This window comes from Cygnus olor, chromosome 2 (assembly GCF_009769625.2).
Source record: "Cygnus olor isolate bCygOlo1 chromosome 2, bCygOlo1.pri.v2, whole genome shotgun sequence".
NCBI lineage: Eukaryota > Metazoa > Chordata > Aves > Anseriformes > Anatidae > Cygnus > Cygnus olor.
In genome coordinates this window covers 66,012,152-66,030,670 of record NC_049170.1, presented here as the reverse complement: position 1 = coordinate 66,030,670, position 18,519 = coordinate 66,012,152, and the positions used below count along the sequence as shown (strand labels likewise).

The 18,519-nt window shown below is 39.0% G+C and overlaps 1 protein-coding gene across 5 annotated transcripts in view; it reads left to right on the top strand.

Moving 5' to 3' along the window:
- Positions 1 to 18,519, top strand: part of LOC121064776 (myosin VIIA and Rab interacting protein) — a 232,239-nt gene that overhangs the window by 192,436 nt on the left and 21,284 nt on the right. For all 5 annotated transcript variants that reach the window (XM_040546842.1, XM_040546843.1, XM_040546839.1 and 2 more), the window contains exons 9-11: positions 387 to 564; positions 3,697 to 4,343; positions 11,814 to 12,053. In XM_040546842.1, the coding sequence (XP_040402776.1) occupies positions 387 to 564; positions 3,697 to 4,343; positions 11,814 to 12,053 (1,065 nt within the window). The remainder of the gene's footprint in view (positions 1 to 386; positions 565 to 3,696; positions 4,344 to 11,813; positions 12,054 to 18,519) is intronic.

The window sequence follows — 18,519 nt, the reverse complement described above, 5'->3', positions numbered from 1 at the left end:
TCTCACCACAATGGGATCTCTTTCTGGCTAGCTTGAATTGGGAACTGTTAGATATCAGTCCTCATCAAGCGCATTCTGAACAGCTACACCTTGATTACTTCTTTCCATCTGGTCCCTTGTAGTACAAACATGTTCCTGCCTCCTTGCATAACATCAGAAATGCACATAAATATGCAGTCTAGCACTGAAACTTAGAATCATCATAGAATCATAGAATGGCTTGGGTTGGAAGGGACCTCAAAGATTATCAAGTTTCATTAAGTTCCACTTAAATTCCATTTCTGGATGCTAGCAGTCCCCACACTTCCATGCTCATACTAATTAAAGAGTTTGATAACTAAATATTTCTATCTTAAAATTATGCTCATTGATTTTTGTTCCCACAGAGGTCTCAGTCTGCATTTTCCCTGGCTAGTGAAGATATGCCGAGTAAAGGACTAGACTCTGCATCGTCTGTGTCTGAGGCTCTTTGGAGGCAGCAGAAAGGACAATTCAGGAAACAGAAGGAACGCAAGCTCTCTGCATTACCCAGCTGGAAAAGTGTGGACAGGCTAAATGAAACAAGTAAATATTTCTAGTACGAGTATGATTCCTTTTTTGGTTCTCACACCCATGTGGAATAAGTAAGACTTAAAGCAAGAACTTTGCCCACAAAATTTCTGTTGACATCTGTGCCTGCAGGTGCCACATATAAAAATGTCTGAGAATTTGGCGATGCTGTGTGTCATGGTGCATTGGGCTGTATCATTGCTTATCCTACCATTGCTTTTTTCCAAGGAGAGATTCAAAATCTGGGCATTTGGGAAGTTGATTTGGGAATTTTAGGAAACATTAGGTATCTAACTTGGATGTGTTTCAGAGCTTCTAAGACACAAGAGCCTAAGGGCCCTGCTTTTTTTTTTTTTTTTTGCCTAGTTACTTGTCCTCCTGTTGAAGGAGTTTGCATATGCCCACAGTCTACCTTCTGTTGCACAAGTTAACTGTTTTTGAGGTTACATAGTGAACCAAACAGTGAAATAATTCAAGTTTAAGATTCCCCCTCACACCTTTATTTTCAACCCTCATGAATTCACCAGCGCAGCGTGCTGTGCAGCCTTGAAAACAGCTGTTTCTGCACACATTGGAGGAAGCTGGGGTAGGAACTTCACAGACCATCAGCTTCCCTAGACCAATGTCCTCCCTCTTTGTGTGCATTAGATATGGATGTGAATATGGACAATGTATGGAGTAACATCATAAGTCAGCTCCGTTACTTAACCAGCACCCTGGATTAGAATGCAGTTCCCTGCTTACTTCAAGATGCCGTTAAGTACAGGCTGTCATTGAAAAAGTTGGTTCCTGCTCCTGGGGGGTCCAATTTCTTCTGGTTTTCCTGTTCTGGCTTTACTGTTCATGAAGCCACATCAGGCAACTGCTGCACAAAAGAGTTGGTTAGCTGTCATCCTCACAGGTGTGCTAATGATCATGTTGACACAATGGGAAACAATGAACTGCTCATTTTAGCAGCAGCACCTGGCTCCAAGTGATGGGGAACAGCAGAGCTGGCCTACCTCTTGCTGTTGTTCTCCCATGACACAGGGCTGCTCATTCCTGTGCCCTCTCTTGTAGCAGCTGTAGAGACCATCTGATCCCTGTAGCAATCCCTGACAAGGCTACCCATCAATTTGATTCATGCTGCTGTAATGTCAGTTGAGAGGCATTGCAGAACTTGGGAGGCTGGATATTAGACAGCGTGAATAGTCTCCTCCCCCTGAAAATTAAGTGATAATAAATTAGTATTAAAATCTGACTTAACTAAGTATGCTTTACTTTGTGAACTCTTCATTCAACCTCCTGTCAGAAATGTTGTTCTGGGCATTTTAGCCGAAGGCCTATTTTCAGTAAACTAGGGTGCTTAAATTTAAGAACCCACTTCAATCCCATTGAATTCAACTGTTCAGCAATTTAGTACTTAACAGTTGCTTAACTATAGCAGAAAGGAAAATTGACCCAGTTTCCTTTCAGGTGCTCTACTCAGAGGATTTGCTCTGCTTCTATCTTACAGTAAATAGCTGAGTGTGCTAATATGTGTAAATAAGATCTCACCTATGCAGTAGTAAATAGCTCTGTATTAGGCTGCAGAAAATGCAAGAAGTCTCTGCCAAGTGTCTGGAGTGGTAACATTAGTGGACATTTTTAGTCATGTAGCCTGTTCACAATTCATTTTTTAGTCATGTAGCTGTTCACAATTCATTTTGATTACAATTTGCACTGGTTTAAATGATGACTCAAGAGCCAAATCCTGAATTGTGCTTTTTTTCTCCTTTAGCAATAGTATCATAATGAGACTTATTAAAATCTATTTTCATTTTCACATGTATAAATTATAATGTATACCCAAAGAACTGTGTACAAAATCCATTCTTTCAAATAAGTGACTTTGTTTTGAAAAATCAGGAAGGAACCATTTGACATTAGTTGAAGTTGGGATAAAACTGAACCAGGTATTTTCAAACAAATTCTCAGCGGCTTGCCTTTCTGTCCTGCTTACATTCTAAGATGTAATCAACTATTATCCTGTCCTTTCTTCAGTTAACTGAGGATGTTAGACTGATTCTTATGTGTAACTGCTAAGCAAAATAAGGGGTTGTGGTTTGGGAGAGAAAAAAACAGAACAGTATGGCCCTCAGCTGCATGATGTTTGTGTGATGTGCTGTAGCTGAATTCAATTTTTGTTGGAGATTTATGTCTTCCAAAGCTGGTTGCTTTGTTTGAAAGGAGAGATGTTTTTATGGAAAGAAGGTCTTCTTTCTCTCAAGAGAATCCTGTACTGAGATTAGTCAGCATAGTTGGAAAACACAAGAAAGCGTCTCATGCAGGAGAAAGATTCTCATGCTTGATAGTGAGTTCTTTTTTTTCTCCTATATCAGTTATTACAATCAAGAGTATGCCTCAGTTGGAACTGTTTTGGTGTATTTAGTAACCTTCAGTGGATTCTTCCTGCATGTCCATAGCCATCTCCATTTTATCACAGATTAATTACCAGTATCCATAACACCCTTGGCAAGAAGCTCTACGGGTCTGGTACTCATTGCATCCCTCTTTTTTTTTTCTTTTTTTCCCCCTTTTTTTCTTTTATTTGTTTTGAACCTAGATTTCACTAGTTTTACTTGACGTTCTCTAGTAGTTAGATTGGAGGAGATTCCCCCATCTTTTCTAGCATGAATCTTCGTCTTCTCTCCTCCAGATTTAATCATTCCTTAAAAGGAAGCTATTTCAGAACCTGGCTCATACTTTGTTGCTGTTCTCAGATCCTTTTCCATCTTTCCTTTTCAAGATGGGGCACCAAAACTGCACACAGAATCAAAGACATATGCGAAACATGGGATTTATACGTGTCTGTGTATTGATGTTTCTTCATTCTTTCCTAAAAATTCTTTCAGGAAAAAAAAAAAAAAAAAGCCTTGTTCCAAGCATTCTCACATTTGCAGTTGTCATCACCATGACTTTGAATGGTGACTTCTGATTAAACGTATAGTAGCATAGCTCAGAGAATGAGAGAATTCATAGTAGCAACAATGCATTCATTTGTTCATTAGCTTTGCTGAACCTTCCAATTTGCAGCCAATTGATTGTAAACTGGCAAGCAGAATGAGCTCTACACACTGTGATAACATAGTGGTAATTAAAGAGTTTGTTATTCTTTCATTTTCATAGATCCTCCCCCTGTTTTACAAAGCACTGATGGAAACTGGGTGGCTTTGCAGAATGTTACTTTGCCTCGTCCTCGAATGCTCGCCAAACCGAAGAGTCAAGTATTTGAAGCTTTGGAGAATGAATCCAGTGTTGTGTCTGCATATGATGAGATGGGCTCAGACAGCGAGGATGACTACAACTGGAATGTGGCCTTGAACAAGCTGCGTCGAAGACCTCGGCAATTACCAGATGATTTCTATTATACTAGTTCCCAGTATGATTCTGAGAGGGGGTATGGTAATGATCAGTACCAGGCAGTAACCTCACCTTCCTCTGGGTTATATATCAATACTGAGACACTGTTCTCTGATTCTGAAACATCTTCAGTAAACTCTTCCCAGGAAGCTAAAGGATCTAGCAAACTTCTCTGGTTACAAAGCAGAACTCAGAGTGATGTGCCCAGAACGGAAAAAAAGCATTTCCACAGAGAGCTGGATGTAAATTTCAATCCGCAGGCAACCAGCTTGGAATATTCGGATAGCAGCGAGACTGAAGAAGTCCATTATGATTTACAAAAGAACTCAAGAAGGTGGAGGAAGAACAAAATCTCTGAAGAGATATGTGAAGCAAAAAAACACACAAAAGCCAACATGAAGAATTTAAGTCAGGTAATTGTGTTTGATCTTTCTGAATGCGATCTCAAAAATAGCAGGGCAAAACTAATCAAGCTGTGCTGGCAATAGCATGTGAGTTGTGAGTGGAAGGTGCAGTGTTCTTGCAAGCTTTGTCCTCCTCATGCCTCATAACCAGGAAGAACCAAAGGTAAAGTGTTAAACATATCATGAACAGGCTTTGTTTCTTTCTCAGATATGCCACTTCCATCTATAACTATAGTTAATTCTGTATCTATTCCTTCTGCTTTTAGGAGACAGGTGTGGGTGTTCTGTACTGACTCATTTATAGTCATGTCCTCATACATTTATGATCTACAGCTGTTGAGGGGGACTTAGATATGATACTGTGCTCCAACAACACATCAGTGGCCATTAAAGACTTAGAACATCAGACAGAATAACAGAACTTTCCAGGGACTGTACAAAGACCATGTTTTGTACACAGAAATATATTTCAATTTCTGGCTTTACATATTTGTGCATGTTCTGTATGTGTGTGCTTATATTCATATTGCAGCTTTCTACATACTGCTGCTCTGCAGAATATAGATGAGCATTGCTCACAGGTGTGGTGGTTTCACCCTGTTGGGCAGCTGAACTCCACCACAATCCCTCTCTCACTCCCCCTCCTCAGAGAAAGAGGGGGAGAAAATACAATGGAAAGGGCTCAGGGGTTGAGATAAGGACAGGGAGATTGCTCAACAATTATTGTCATGGGCAAAACAGACTCAGCATAGGGAGATTAATGTAATTCATTGCCTATCACTAACAGACTAGAGCAGTGAGAACTAGAAGCAAACTTCTAGCAAAAAAATAAAATTAAATAAGGGAAAAAAAAAGCCACAGGGGAACTTCTGCTCTGTGCTTGGATTACGTCCTGCCCTCCTTCTGCACTAACCTTGGGGTCTGTGGAATTGTTTCTCTCACGTTTTCTCACTCCTCTCTCCTAGATGCTATTGTGAAGCAGTTTTTTTTCCCCTTTCTTAAGTCTGCTTTCCCAGAGGCCCAACCAACATCACTCCCTGGCTCAGCTCTGGCCAGTGGTGGGTCCCTTTTGGAGCCAGCTGGAGCTGACTCTGATCTGACATGGGGAAGCTGCTGGGCTCTGCTCACAGAGAGCATCCCTGCAGCCCCCCTGGTACCAAACCCCTTTCCACATAAGCCTACTACAACAGGTTAGGTCCCCTCCAGGGGAGAACAGAGAGGCAGGGTGCTTCCAGGCTGTGACTGCACCCTTCAGCAGATCAGTGTGTATTTCAAAGAGCAAGCAGGTGCAGAAAGTGATAGTTCTTTCCAACTCTCTTGTGAGTTGCTTTGTATCTTCAGGGCTGCTCAGACCTCTCTGTTGTGCTCAAAATGCAAGGTTTGGGATTCTGAGCCATTCTCCTTTTTACCTTAGGCAAAAAGAGACTGTTCCTGCTCTCCTGCTCCCTCAGTCACAGTGGAGCAGGCAGCGGCACTCTGGTTCCATGTTTTCAAAACAATGACATTCTCATTAGGAAGTTTATGTATAATAATATGGATGGGTGTGCATGCATTTCATTTGTGTTTAGACACACACACAGACCCCAGTGGCTGATGTGACAGTTGGTGCCTGCCAGCAGCCATCTGTTCCTCCAGCCCCTGGTAGGGAAAGCACTGCTCGGAGCAAGAATGGACTGGTCAGTACAATTTATAGCAAGGATGTTGCTAGGGGTGAGAAATTCTAGGAAGTAATTAAAATGGTGAAGACTATAAGGAATGTGATTTGAGGTATGATACTAAATTAACCAGGCATCATTTGTGTTGCTCAGAAAAATGAGATTCAAGAGATGTCAGGATCTCATGTAGTCCCCAAAGTAATGTATTAATCTAGGTAAAATGTAAACTGAAGCAGAGAGAGCCCTACATGTGAACAGTTTGCACAAAGTGATAGCATACATATGGTAAACTGCAGACTGTAAATTTAAGGAAGCTTCATTGTGTGGCGTTAAGCCCGTCATAGATTTTCACGCCCTGAGATTAGTGAGAATTTACTGAAACCACACAAAATGCTCTCCTAAACCATGTTGCATCAAGACATCAGACAATGAACAGCTGATCATATGTAAATGACAGTGAAGAAACTTAATTTTTCCTTACTTTACTGCATTATAATAATAACGGGATAACTTGTTAACCACTATGTTTTCATCAGCATTGTAGATTTCAGTTTAGCCATCTAAACATTGGATTTTCTTTTATATTTTTTCAAATAGTGAAGACTGATTTCTTTATTGTGGCTCCCTGAGACACGCTAAAATGAAAGTGGGCCCTTTCCTCTCTCCCTGCTCCAAATCTGGAGAGTTGTTAGTGGTAACATTCTGGAACAATCACAATCATTTCATAGCTCACAACCAAATTTCTATTAAAAAGTATATATATATATATATATATTTTTAATCCAGATTTAGTACCTAGATTAGAAAAATGCTGTGGCATGTCTTAAGATGTGTTTCAGACTCAAAACTAGAATGCTGACTTTATGTCTGACAGAAAATTTATAGTCTGAAGTCTGCAGTGTCTTAAAAAGGAAAACCTGAAAACAGATATCAAGACGTGCTGAGTTAGGGGAGACATTTTGCCACTTTATGATACGTAAAAGAGCAACCTGCTTTAGTGGGTTTTCTGTAGATAGGCTGTAAACACTGTCATGAAGCAGGTAGAGCAGGACATTAAAACTGTCCTGATAAAAACAAAGTCCTACTGTAGCAAGTTTCTGGTTGCTTATGTAGCACAGGAAACAAATTCCTGGGGAACGTGAATTGAGATGTGCAACCTTACATCTACCTTCTCTGATTTTAATGATAATTATTTTCCAAATTGTCACTTTTTTACAAGAAATAGCCACTCAAACCATCAATCTCTGTCTCTTTTCATCATTACTATTGTTGTTTTATTGGCTTTCATTGTATTTTTGAGACCAGGATATGCTGCGTATTGTAGCTGTAATTCTTATATATCTGATGGAAAGCGGAGTCACTTAATTGCTTCCAGTGACAGAAGTGTCCTCATTATGAGTTCGGTTCTTTTATCAGAAGAGCCTACCTGTTAATTACAGCTGTCCTGCCCCTGCTGCCCTGCAGCCAGGTAAGGGGTGAGCGCTGCTGGACTGCCAGTCCCCACGGGATGGCGCTTGGGATTTGTTTATCGAAAATAGCTGCCCCGAAATTACACTGACTCATAGAGAAACTGCCTGCAAACCTCACAATTTGTGTAATCTTCTAAAAACTGGAGTTTCTAGTCTCTGTTTCCTATTTCAGTTTAGAGCTTTCTGTCTATGATCTAGCAGAGACTTGTGTCTGGAGTGAACTAGCCAGGACTTTGCTTGCTTGGTTTATTTTGAGGCTTTGTGTTCACTAAGATTACATTGAGTTATCAGCCATTTGTACACAAGGGTTTGTCCAGTGTGTATTAGGAAAGGTGTATTTCATATCTCATTGCCTCCTGAAGGATTTAAGCTTGCATTAGAAACACTTGATTTACTTTTAGTGAGACTGTTTTGTGGCTGTGTCAGTCTGCCGTGTCCTCACTGAAGCTCTCTTTCCAGATAAACTAGTGTCCCTTTATTCTTGTTTTCAGGTGTTAGTGTTATTTGCTTCTGATAGATGCAAATGGGAACGTACACAATGATTTATACAAACACAAGGATTTTGGTAATCTTAACAAATAGAGCAAAAGTGAGGCCAGTAAAGAAACATGAAGTTTAAGATAGCATCTATTAAATAAATAATAATTCCTTTCAATGTATTTATTTTTATTTGTTGTCACAGCTTTTAATGCATTTTTTTAATCTGTTAATTCATCTCATCACAAACAGTTCACTGCCACCACCTGAAAATCTCAACACACAAGCCAAGCAGCCTACCAATAACTAAAACAGCAAAGTATAGCATTATAGGATATCATTATCTCTGCATGTAAGCAGGAACTAATAATTCTTGCAAATGTAACTACTACAAGCAGAAAGATGAATAATAAGACATATCTGAATGCAGCTATAATAAAATAAACACCTTCAAGGTAAGTTCGCCCCCCTGCCCTCCCCACCAAGAAAAGATGTGTATTCAGTAACACACATTTAGCTAACACAGAACAACCGAAGGGATGACAAGGCAGCTCATAACTTTCACCTGTGCTGGAAAATGTAGCAAAAAGCTATTTCCCTTCAAATGAATTAGGAAAGTTCCTTTAAATATTTTAAAGCACAAGCTAGAACTGGAGCATATCAGTGACAGTGTCACCTGTTGATGCCTAAAGAAGAATTCCTGCTTTCCTGTCTGCCTTCCTGTCTTCCCTCCCCCTGCCTCCAGCATGGTCCAGTCTCTCTCCTACATCATCTGTAGCACACGCTTGGAGCCTTTTGCCCAGCCTTCGTGACTTGTTACAACAGGGTGAAGGACAATTCTTTCAGCAGCATATGAGCTCACCTTACCTAGGAAATTACATTTTTGATTTTTCATCCTGCTGAAGCCTCACAGCTTAGCAATATTGTCCCATCAGGCCTTCACCTGAAATGCATGGGAAGCCAGCTGGTAGACTCCAGGTGATTTTGCTGAGCTTTGGGTAGAGGCAATAAAGATCAACCCAACAGGTGCTGCCATGTGTGATCTGGGAGACCAGCATTTTTTTCAGGATCAAGAGTAGTTGTGATTCTGCCAATCTCACTATGGATTCTTGTATACATTACTATTGTGATATATCTGCTAAACAGATATATATAAGAGGCCCCTAGAGGAACTGTGCACTTCTTGCATGGTACAGCGATGAGGTAGAAAAGTGAGAAAACCTACATCTCTGGACAGACAGCCTTCCTCACTGCTCTGCTAGATTTTGTACCCAGCTTATTTAAACAAGATTATTAAACTTTTATTTTTGCAAGTTTGATCTGCTCAAATGTCTGCATTGAATGATGGTGTTTGTTTGGTTGTTTTTTGTTTGTTTGGTTGGTTGGTTGGTTTCTCTCCCTTGCAGACTCAGCCCCAAGGTGAACTCTTTCTGTCTAGACATTTCTAGAGGAAGCCCACATTCATGGTGCAGAGCTGTCAGAACTCACTAGCAAATCTCATAATCCTAGACCACATGATTTGGTAGATGTAGGTATGTGGTAGAGTAGGTCTTTGGAGGTACCTATTAAATAAATGCAAGTACCTCATTTAAATAAAAAGGGATTCTAGTAATGAGCTGAGACCAGATAACTAATAATACATATCTCAACCTTAATACAATGTATCTCCACTAAACTGTATTCTCTCCTAAAATACAAGTGCACAGTTTAGCTGTGCTTTCTATCCTGTAAATTCTCTAAGTTATGATTGTTTTTCTCCAAATTGATGGGTAGATGCATTCAGCAACAACTTTCAGATTTTATTGTAATTTAGAAACGTGTATGTTTCATTACCAAATTGTTGGAGGGGAGTGTAATGAATTGTTGTGTGAAATGCAAGATATATCTGAAAAAAAAATATTGTTACTATTTTTTTTACTAAAAAGTTGAAAATATACCAGTCACGTAGAAGCAAGTAGAAGTATATCATAACATATTATAAAACTAAAGTGGAAACTCACTGATTTGAAATCTTGTTCTTGATCTTACTCAGAACAGTTTGGAAGTTCATTTGAAAGAAAAGGCCTTTTACTCAGCAAAAGTTGATTGTACAGGAAAAAAAATAAATTATGACATGAGCCTGTGGTTCCCCTTTTAAAATGGCTTGCCATGTATTTTCAAATCCTGATTTTCTAAAAAGGCCTTCCACATTCTGAAAGTGAGCTATAAAGCAATAATCTAGTTGTGTAATTGATTCACAGATAACTGCAGAAAAAAATAGTCCAGAAATCTGTGAAAGTGCTAGACAATACAGTACAGTTTACCGTGTGAGAGATGAATGCTGACACTACAAACATGATGTGTCAATCCATTAAGAGCACTTGGGCAGGTAGAGTTTCTGAGGGAGTTGTCAGTTAACATTTCCCGTGAGAATTGGAGGTAATTGGACTGTCCATAAATATGACTGCTGAGCCTGCAGACAGAGTAGCTGTGCAAAGCAAATCTCCTGTTTATGTGTTGCCAAATGAATGGTAAAGAAAACATAGCTTTTAGTCTCTTCAGACAAATCTGGTCCTGTCACAGTAGGGGAGCATAAGGCAAATAGGAATAATTTCCTGGCAAATAGGAATAATTTCCTATCTGAGAATTGCTTCAAATCACCATCTTAGACCTGCTGCAATGTGCCTGCCACTTCTGGGTCCCAGGCTGCATTCTTTACAGCCTCCTCCTGGGTGTTTTTGTGATGATTACACTCTGTGTCAAAGAATTTGTCACTTCTGAAACCCATCACATTCCACCTTACTTTATGCACTTGGTTGAAGCACTGAACAAAGTGGCCAATTATTCTGAGCTCTCTCTTAGCAGTCAGCAGAGAAAGAATAGCATTTCCAGAAAGCAGTTAACGTTATAGGCTGTGTTGTTCTGGGAGATGCTCTCTCTCTCTCCATGAACTGTAGTGGGAAACTGGGTCCTAATCAGACAGCACAGATCCAGAAAATTAGTTGGTACATATCCAGACATTAGTTTTTGATATAGTCATCAGGCACTTTTAGATTTCCTGCAAGGAAAACAAACAAACAAACAAACAAAAAAAAAACTTTTCCATGTCATTAAATATTGGGCAGGCAACAGGCCAGGCAGACTTGTAAAAGGATTTTGTTTTTCTTCTGTTTGGCCTGCAAAGTAAACGACTTGTCATGGTCAAGTCTGTAGCACCAACCATATTTAACCAAGCATCTGAGTACTTCCCACCTTTAAGGATCCAGAAGTAAGAAAAGAAGGTGTTCCTGGAGATTGAACTTGTTCTAAGGAGGCTGGTGTTTGGAGAATAATTGTAGCTGTAGTGGATCCACCTATGTAAATGTTCACTGGGAAAGCTGAAAATCTTAAATACTGTCACTTAAAAAAGGAAAGATTTTTTAAAAACTTGTTTCTAGTAATCATAAGAAAATAAGGATAATGCTCAAGACCAGCCAGCAGGGAATTTGAACACAGCTTTCAGCTGGAAAGTGGACACAACTGCCAGGTTGTCATGGATAAGTGATTTCATTCCCGCACTTCAGTTTCTTTATATGCCCCAAAATAGAGAGTGATGGAAATGCGGTACTGAGAACAAGAATCGCCATTTATGCTTTTGTTTTATTAGCTGCACACAGACGTAATGATTTTGACAGTTCCTTTCTACATAATATAAAAGTAGCCAGGAATGATAAATATTATCCAACAGGTGTGGGTTTACTGGCCTTCTTCTGTAAAGATGTGGTAACTTTTTATCAGTACGCTTTGCTTTCTTTCTAGCTTCTCTTCAGAGTGATCTTATCTACCCTTTTCTAGGAAGCTGCTTGTTTTCCTGCTATACCTATAGAGTAATTATTACTGTTCTTCCAATTTCTTTGTAGGATTTTGATGATTTATCAGAAACAGATATAAGCAGTGAGGATCAGCATTGTAATATCAAGCCCGACCTTACGGAAGAGGAGCTTAAATCCAGGTTATTTCAGCTTGGAGCTAAAATGAGTGACAAGGAAACATCTTCTGGTGAAGAACAAGAGTCTGGACCTAGAACAGACCCTGAAAACCAAAAGGAGAGTTTGTCCTCAGAAGAAAATGGCAAAAGTATTCAGGAGGAGTTAAAGAAGGTAAGTGGTCATTATAGGGGAGTGAGCTCAATACTGTAAAAGTTAGAATCCAGAAATAGATGCTTGTGGTTAGAGAGTAAAACATAGCTGATTAAAAAAATAGGTCCTTTAAACTGGGTCTGAGCCTGCAACCCTTGTGCAAGTAAAACTTCGATTAAGGTGTGGGCTTCTTCCTGTGAGCCTACAGTATTAACTCTAAAGCAGTGAACTTAGTTTGTGTAATAAACGTGTTAACTGATTGATACTAGTGAAACTATGTCTGTTTATACTAACTGTGAATCTACTTGTATATTTTTATTTAAAGGCATGTTCAGATCTCCTTTTTTCTCCTTACTAACCAGCAACAAAGGTTTAAGTTTTTTCTTTCTTTTTTTTTTCTTTTTTTTTTTTTTTTTTTTATTTGCTCCCCTGTTTTTGGTATTTTTAGCTCATTCTGATATCATAGATTCTTCTTTTGCCTCTCTGTTGGAATATTTTGTGCTTCCCTAAAACTTTATGGCCCTGTTACACTGTCAGCTAATAGGTTTCTGGTAGTAGTAACGTATTCTGGTGAAACAGTAATCCAGTGTCAGTTCTGATAATGAATGAGATCTTCCATTCACACCATTTCACCCAACAGTAAGATGTCTGACTTAAAGTGTCACTCCACTTAACACCTGCTCTCTTCCCTTCCTGCTTCTGAATTTCTCTTCATATCATATAGTGTACTGGAATGTGGTATTCAGCCATCTTTTGTGCTCAGTTCACCATAGAGAAGAATTAGAGAGAGAATTAGAGGAATTGATAGCAGAACTTGCTTCAGCTGTAGAGAAACAAGCAGCCTGCTTTTTTTCTTATCCCTGACAGTTGTCTTTAAAGGTGATTTAAGTCTTCTGATGTGTGCCTTCTCTTTGGAAAGGTGGCTGTCCAGCATCTTACAATGAAATACTGAAGAAGATGATGGTGTATAATACCAGCTGTGGCTATGGTAACCTAAAATATGAAGACATACCTAAATTCATTAGGGTGGAGTGGAGTGGAGTGGAGTAGAATAGAATGGGATAGGATAGGATAGGATAGGATAGGATAGAATAGAATAGAATAGAATAGAATAGAATAGAATAGAATAGAATAGAATAGGTCATTTGGAAGGAACCTTCAAATATCATCTAGTACATTTGCTTGACCACTTCAGAGCTAACCAAAAGTAAAATCATATATAAACATGCAATACCTTTAAAATGAGTGTATGACATGTCTCAATGGAGACAAGCATAGAACACTTATCTTCAGGGAACCAGTAATTTTAGATGCCTCAAAAGCCAAATGTCCCAGTATGCTGTCTCTTTAAAAAGCCCAATTTCTGAAGAATACATGTGTAGAGAATTGATCTTTCAGGCTGGTATTTAACATTCTCAGACAGAGACACAGACTTCTGATAGGGGCATTGAGTTTCAAATTAAGTTTACAGAAGCTCTAATTCTGAGCAATTAAAATGAGAGCTCATTTGCCCACAGTCTGCTTTGAGCTCCTGAACACAGATTAAATACTGTATTTTAGCCATCCTGCTTATATTTTATCAGTGCTGATTGTCTTTGTTAGCTGTTAGTTTTCTATTCTCTGGCTTTATACTGGAACACATTAGCAACCTTAAATCACAAAGAATTTTTTGTTACAATATACCTGACAATAGAATAAAAAAAGATTAAAAAAAAAAAAGTCTCTTTCATTGAATCACTGGAAATAGGATACCTGTTGGTCATGACGATCTGACTTCTACATGTCTGCACCTTTAAAAATCTAGACTTCTGGTTTTCAGTGGAAAGTGGGAATCTCATGTAGTCGCACTGAGCTGATACTTTTATAGGATATTTATTACATCAAGACTTTTATCAATGGGAAGAATTGGCACAGCTTGAGTCTTCAGTGGGGAGTTTGCTGAAGTTGGGTTCTCAGTGTGAAGTTATGGGTTCTCAGTTCTCCCCTTAAGCTGTGTTTTTGAGTTGTATAACTGCAAACTTGTTTGAGATAGAAGGCTGAAAATGTTTCCTTTGAGATATTTGTCTAGGTCATGTGGGATACTCGAGGATTTAGGCAGGTATTAACACTCATTAGTTTTATGCTTTAGATTTAAACCCTTCTAGACCTTCAGCACAACCATCTTCAACATTTCTAAGCTTATGGTTGCCTAAAATGGTCTTCTGGAGATTCACAGCTCTCTAAAGCAAATATAAGCCTACAGCAGGCTTGCTTTACAGGTAATGTTTTGTGCTTATTATGCTACAGAAGCAGTTTGTGGTCTTTGAGGGGGTTGCAGATTCCTGAAAAGCCTGCTTTTTCCAGCTGTGTAATGAAAGGCCATGGGGTCCTGAATGCTCAGGCTGGAGTTAGCCTGCAGCCTCTCTATATTTCAGGTGTGAACAAACCATGTTCATGTTGTGCAACTATTCTATTAGTGAAGCAACTTGGACTAGCACAGTGATTTGCATATTTTTTGTGCCTTGCTTTTTTTTTTTCCTTTTTTTTTTTCTCGTTAAAACACTAACCAAATACTTAAAGAAAAAAGCAAAATCTAAATCTCCTTGGGAGTATCTTAATGACACTAATCCTGAGAATGCCAAGCATGATAAATGGGGTATATTTAGCTCTTGTTCTCTCCTCTCTCCTTCTATTTTTTTCATAAAGATGAACAGGACAGGTCTATAGTTCATGGTACACCACAGAATTACATTCTAGAAAACAATTTTTGCAGTGCCTACATAAATGTGGCATTTTGAATGCAGTCTATCACTGTGACTACTTTATTGGATACTAAGCCATAGAGATACTGTTTAAAAAACAGACTAGCTCTTGCAAATTTTGCAAATTGTCCCATGTAGCATAAAAACTGAAATAGTTGTTAAAACCTCACTTGGGCTTCTGGCTTTGGTTGCTTTCATTTTGTATTCCTTCTTTCTTAAGGTACAAAAATTAGGAAGTTAAATTTTGGTAGTAATGTTCAGTTCCTGTCCTTGTTGCACTGATTTGCTGCTCACAACTTGCTGTGTGCTTGAGGAATTTCCTTCAATCTCTCTCTTCACTTATTTCTGCTCATAAAATCTTACAACCAAGGCTTAGGAACTTTTTGTTTAAATCCTGTGTTCTGTTGACATTATTACGTGACTAGGCACACCACAATTCTTTTCTCAACACCAACCTGTGAGTAAGTTGGTTAAGTAGCAGTGAGATCCTGCTCCCTAAGTGAAACCTTCAAGTTCCTTGATCATATGAATGACAGCATAAATATTCTTCCCATACAATATTTATGCCTTCATTTCCTGGAAACATTTTGCTCATCTTAGGTTTTACAAAGCTTTATTTTGGGTAAAGTATGAGCTACAAGCACCATCTTCATGTGTATTTGTGCCAGAGTCCCATGTTCTTTGTTTTGGGAGAGTACATCTTACATTGAATTAGCACTTTTCAACTACCAGTATGATGAGATTGACATTTTCTAGAAAATCTGCCTGGCACCTCTCTTCAGTGTGAGGAATAGCCAGTAGCTGTGGATGTGGGTGCATGTTTCTACAGCAGAAAAGACAGCCAGCTCCCTGGGGTGTGTGCTGGTGGCTATGCCTGGGGTGCCCAGGGCTCACTGGGGGAGATTCAGTGAAGGAGAACTCATGGGACTTGGTTGCTGGAGAATGTGCTCATGGCCTTGATGTAGCTGCGGAAGTGCTGTTTTTTCCAAAGACCTGCAGGCTGTGGCAGGAGGAAACATTTGTTCTTGCAAGTGTGAGGGGTTTCACTCAATTGCAATCTCATTTTCTATCTTTCAGGCAGGTTGCCTGTTAGGTAGAGGTCTGAAGCTGCTTGTTGGCGTTGGAAGTGTACCACATGGTGAACTCCTCCTGTGTACCACAGAGCTGTTGCAGCATCCCAGTACAAGTGGCTGCAATGTTGTAACAGCGGTGCTGTAACAACGAGAGAGAGCTTGTGTCTCCTGCTGGCTGGGTTTCCATGAATAGTTTACTCCAGTGCCTACACCATCCTCACAGAAGATAATGTAGTAGTTTTTGTGGTGGTTATCTTGCAGCTCTCTGAACTGAAAACTTTCTGACAAACTGCTAGGTATTTTGGTTGTTGGTTGTTTTTTTTTTTGTCTGGGCAGGTTAACTGCCATCCAGTTTTGTATGCCTGAAAGCTTTGGAAATGATTGAGTAAAAATTCCCAAAGAAGCAGAACTCTGTGGCTCACTTAAGCAAGAAATTTAATAGCATATTAGCTTTACTACATTGCTATTACTATGCTAATAAAACTGGGCAGTGTAATGCAAGGCCATCTTCCTGGGCTGACAGAAGATGCTTGTATATCTTCTCAGTATCTCAGTAGATACTTGCTGTTTCACATATTTATATGCAAGATTCTCAAAATAATTCATGTATTTTGGTGGATGATGGCTTTTATTATGATGTTAATTATCTGGGCAGTATTCCAAAGTCCAGAATTGAAAACTGAAAATGGGCAGCATTGTAAAATATGATCTTTAAAGTTTATGAACTGCAACCAACCTACAAACATGATTTTGAATGACAGTAAAGACATTTTTGCAAAAGAATGTGAAACAGTGTTTTTGTTTTCTTCTAAAAGAGGCATGAGACTTCAGTCTTCATATTGGATTATGGATCTAAAGTTTTAAATTCTCAGTTCAACGAAGCAGTCAAAGATATGTTCTGTTTTGAACTGGGGATTTGCTGGACACAAATCCCATTCAAGAGATTTCTCCCAGATATTTGCTATTACTTATTGATCCTTACTATGGAAAATTAAATTGATCCTGAGTTTGTTTTGTCAGAATATGAGTCTGGTTTCAGGCAACATAGTTGCTTCAAGAGCATTTTTTATTGCTTTTTTTTTTTTTTTTTAAGTTTTAGATCATCGTCAGTGATGTTTGCGTTCCTCCAGTTCTGACACCTTCTGAGCTCAATGCAATTGTGCCATCTGAGATGTCCTAGCATATCCTACAGGGTCATAAGCTACTAGTTCAGAGGAAACATTATCTTCTAGGTCCTGTATCACATCCATCAGCTTTGTTTGAGAGTCCTCAGGTACTTTAAGGTGTTTCAAATTGTACCTTGTCTGCCTGTGTTTAAGCAAGTGAGTCTACCTGTAGAAGTGCAGAATGTAAGATTTCAGCTGGCTTCACACAGGGATTGCAGCACTTCTGTAAACAGGATTCCCATAGTTTCAAATTTGATACTTATTTATGTGCATGCTTGCCCAAGCCAGCTTTGTCCAATATGCATGAAATGGGAATCTCATTCGAATGGCTGACTACCAAAGACTTATTTACTTACCAAGAAAATGTAAAAGCCATTTTACAGGTACAGCCAGAAAATCAGTGAAGATTAGTGTAAGCTGCTTTAACAGAATGGTGGGAAAAATAGACTGTAACAACAACAACAACAAAAGTTATTATTTTCTTGTTTTTTTATAAGCAGCCCAAAGACTTGGCAGTGACAGATGAGGTCTATCAGATCTAGCTGGAAGACACTCAAGAAAATGCTGCTACTCACTTAGGTGATACCTGTCACAGCACAGCCTATAGTGCAACTGTGGTTGTGTCATTGCTTCAAGAGAAAACCACATGAGTTTAAATAGACTTAAGTTAGGGGGGATTAAGGTAAACCTACTGACTTGACACTGGAGAGTGGTAGTGCGAAGGATTTCACTTGTTCATCTTGGGACAGTGAACTCCAGGCGAGGGACAGTGGCAAGCAATGGGAAGTGATTTGGCACAAGACATCTCAGTTCAGCATAGGTGTTTCAGATGTAAGCATCTGGCACTAGTGAGGTACACGCCCTTTTGTAACTGGAAACACATGCAGTATCCAAAAATTGAAGGGATGGCTAGCTTTTCATTTTCTTAACACCACTGTAAAGGTTTCCTTCTGTTGCTAGTGCCGCTTTGTTTTGTCATGGTGGAAATCAGTATTTCCCATCTGCTTCATTTTATAAAAAATGATGTGTTATTTGCAAAATCTGCCTTAATGAGATTGGTTATTTTGAATCCTACAAACAAAAATATAATAGGTATTGCTTTGTTTTAAATACCTTGGTAATAAAGCTAATATCTAAACTTTATGGTATTTTATATTTGATAGTTTCTTTATCCTTGCTGTTCATCCCAAACTTCTCTCTAAGTCTGAACCTATATAGATATTAACCTCTGTAGATGTTAAAATAACTTTTCTGCCTTTTTATTTAACTGCTTTTCCACTATCTAGGAAAAACAAAAGACTTTTGATCTTCATTTAAAGCTGCAGTTTTTATCCACTGTATTGCAGCAGGTGAGAGCACTTTATTTTGTCTGTGTCTTCTGACATCTCTTACATAGTAAGAGATGTTATAAAGTGATATTGAGGGTTTCCACATTTCCCAAGCAAAAATTCTCAAACTCAAATTATTTTCCTAGAAATATCAGGCCTGAAAAACCAAACCTCTTGAC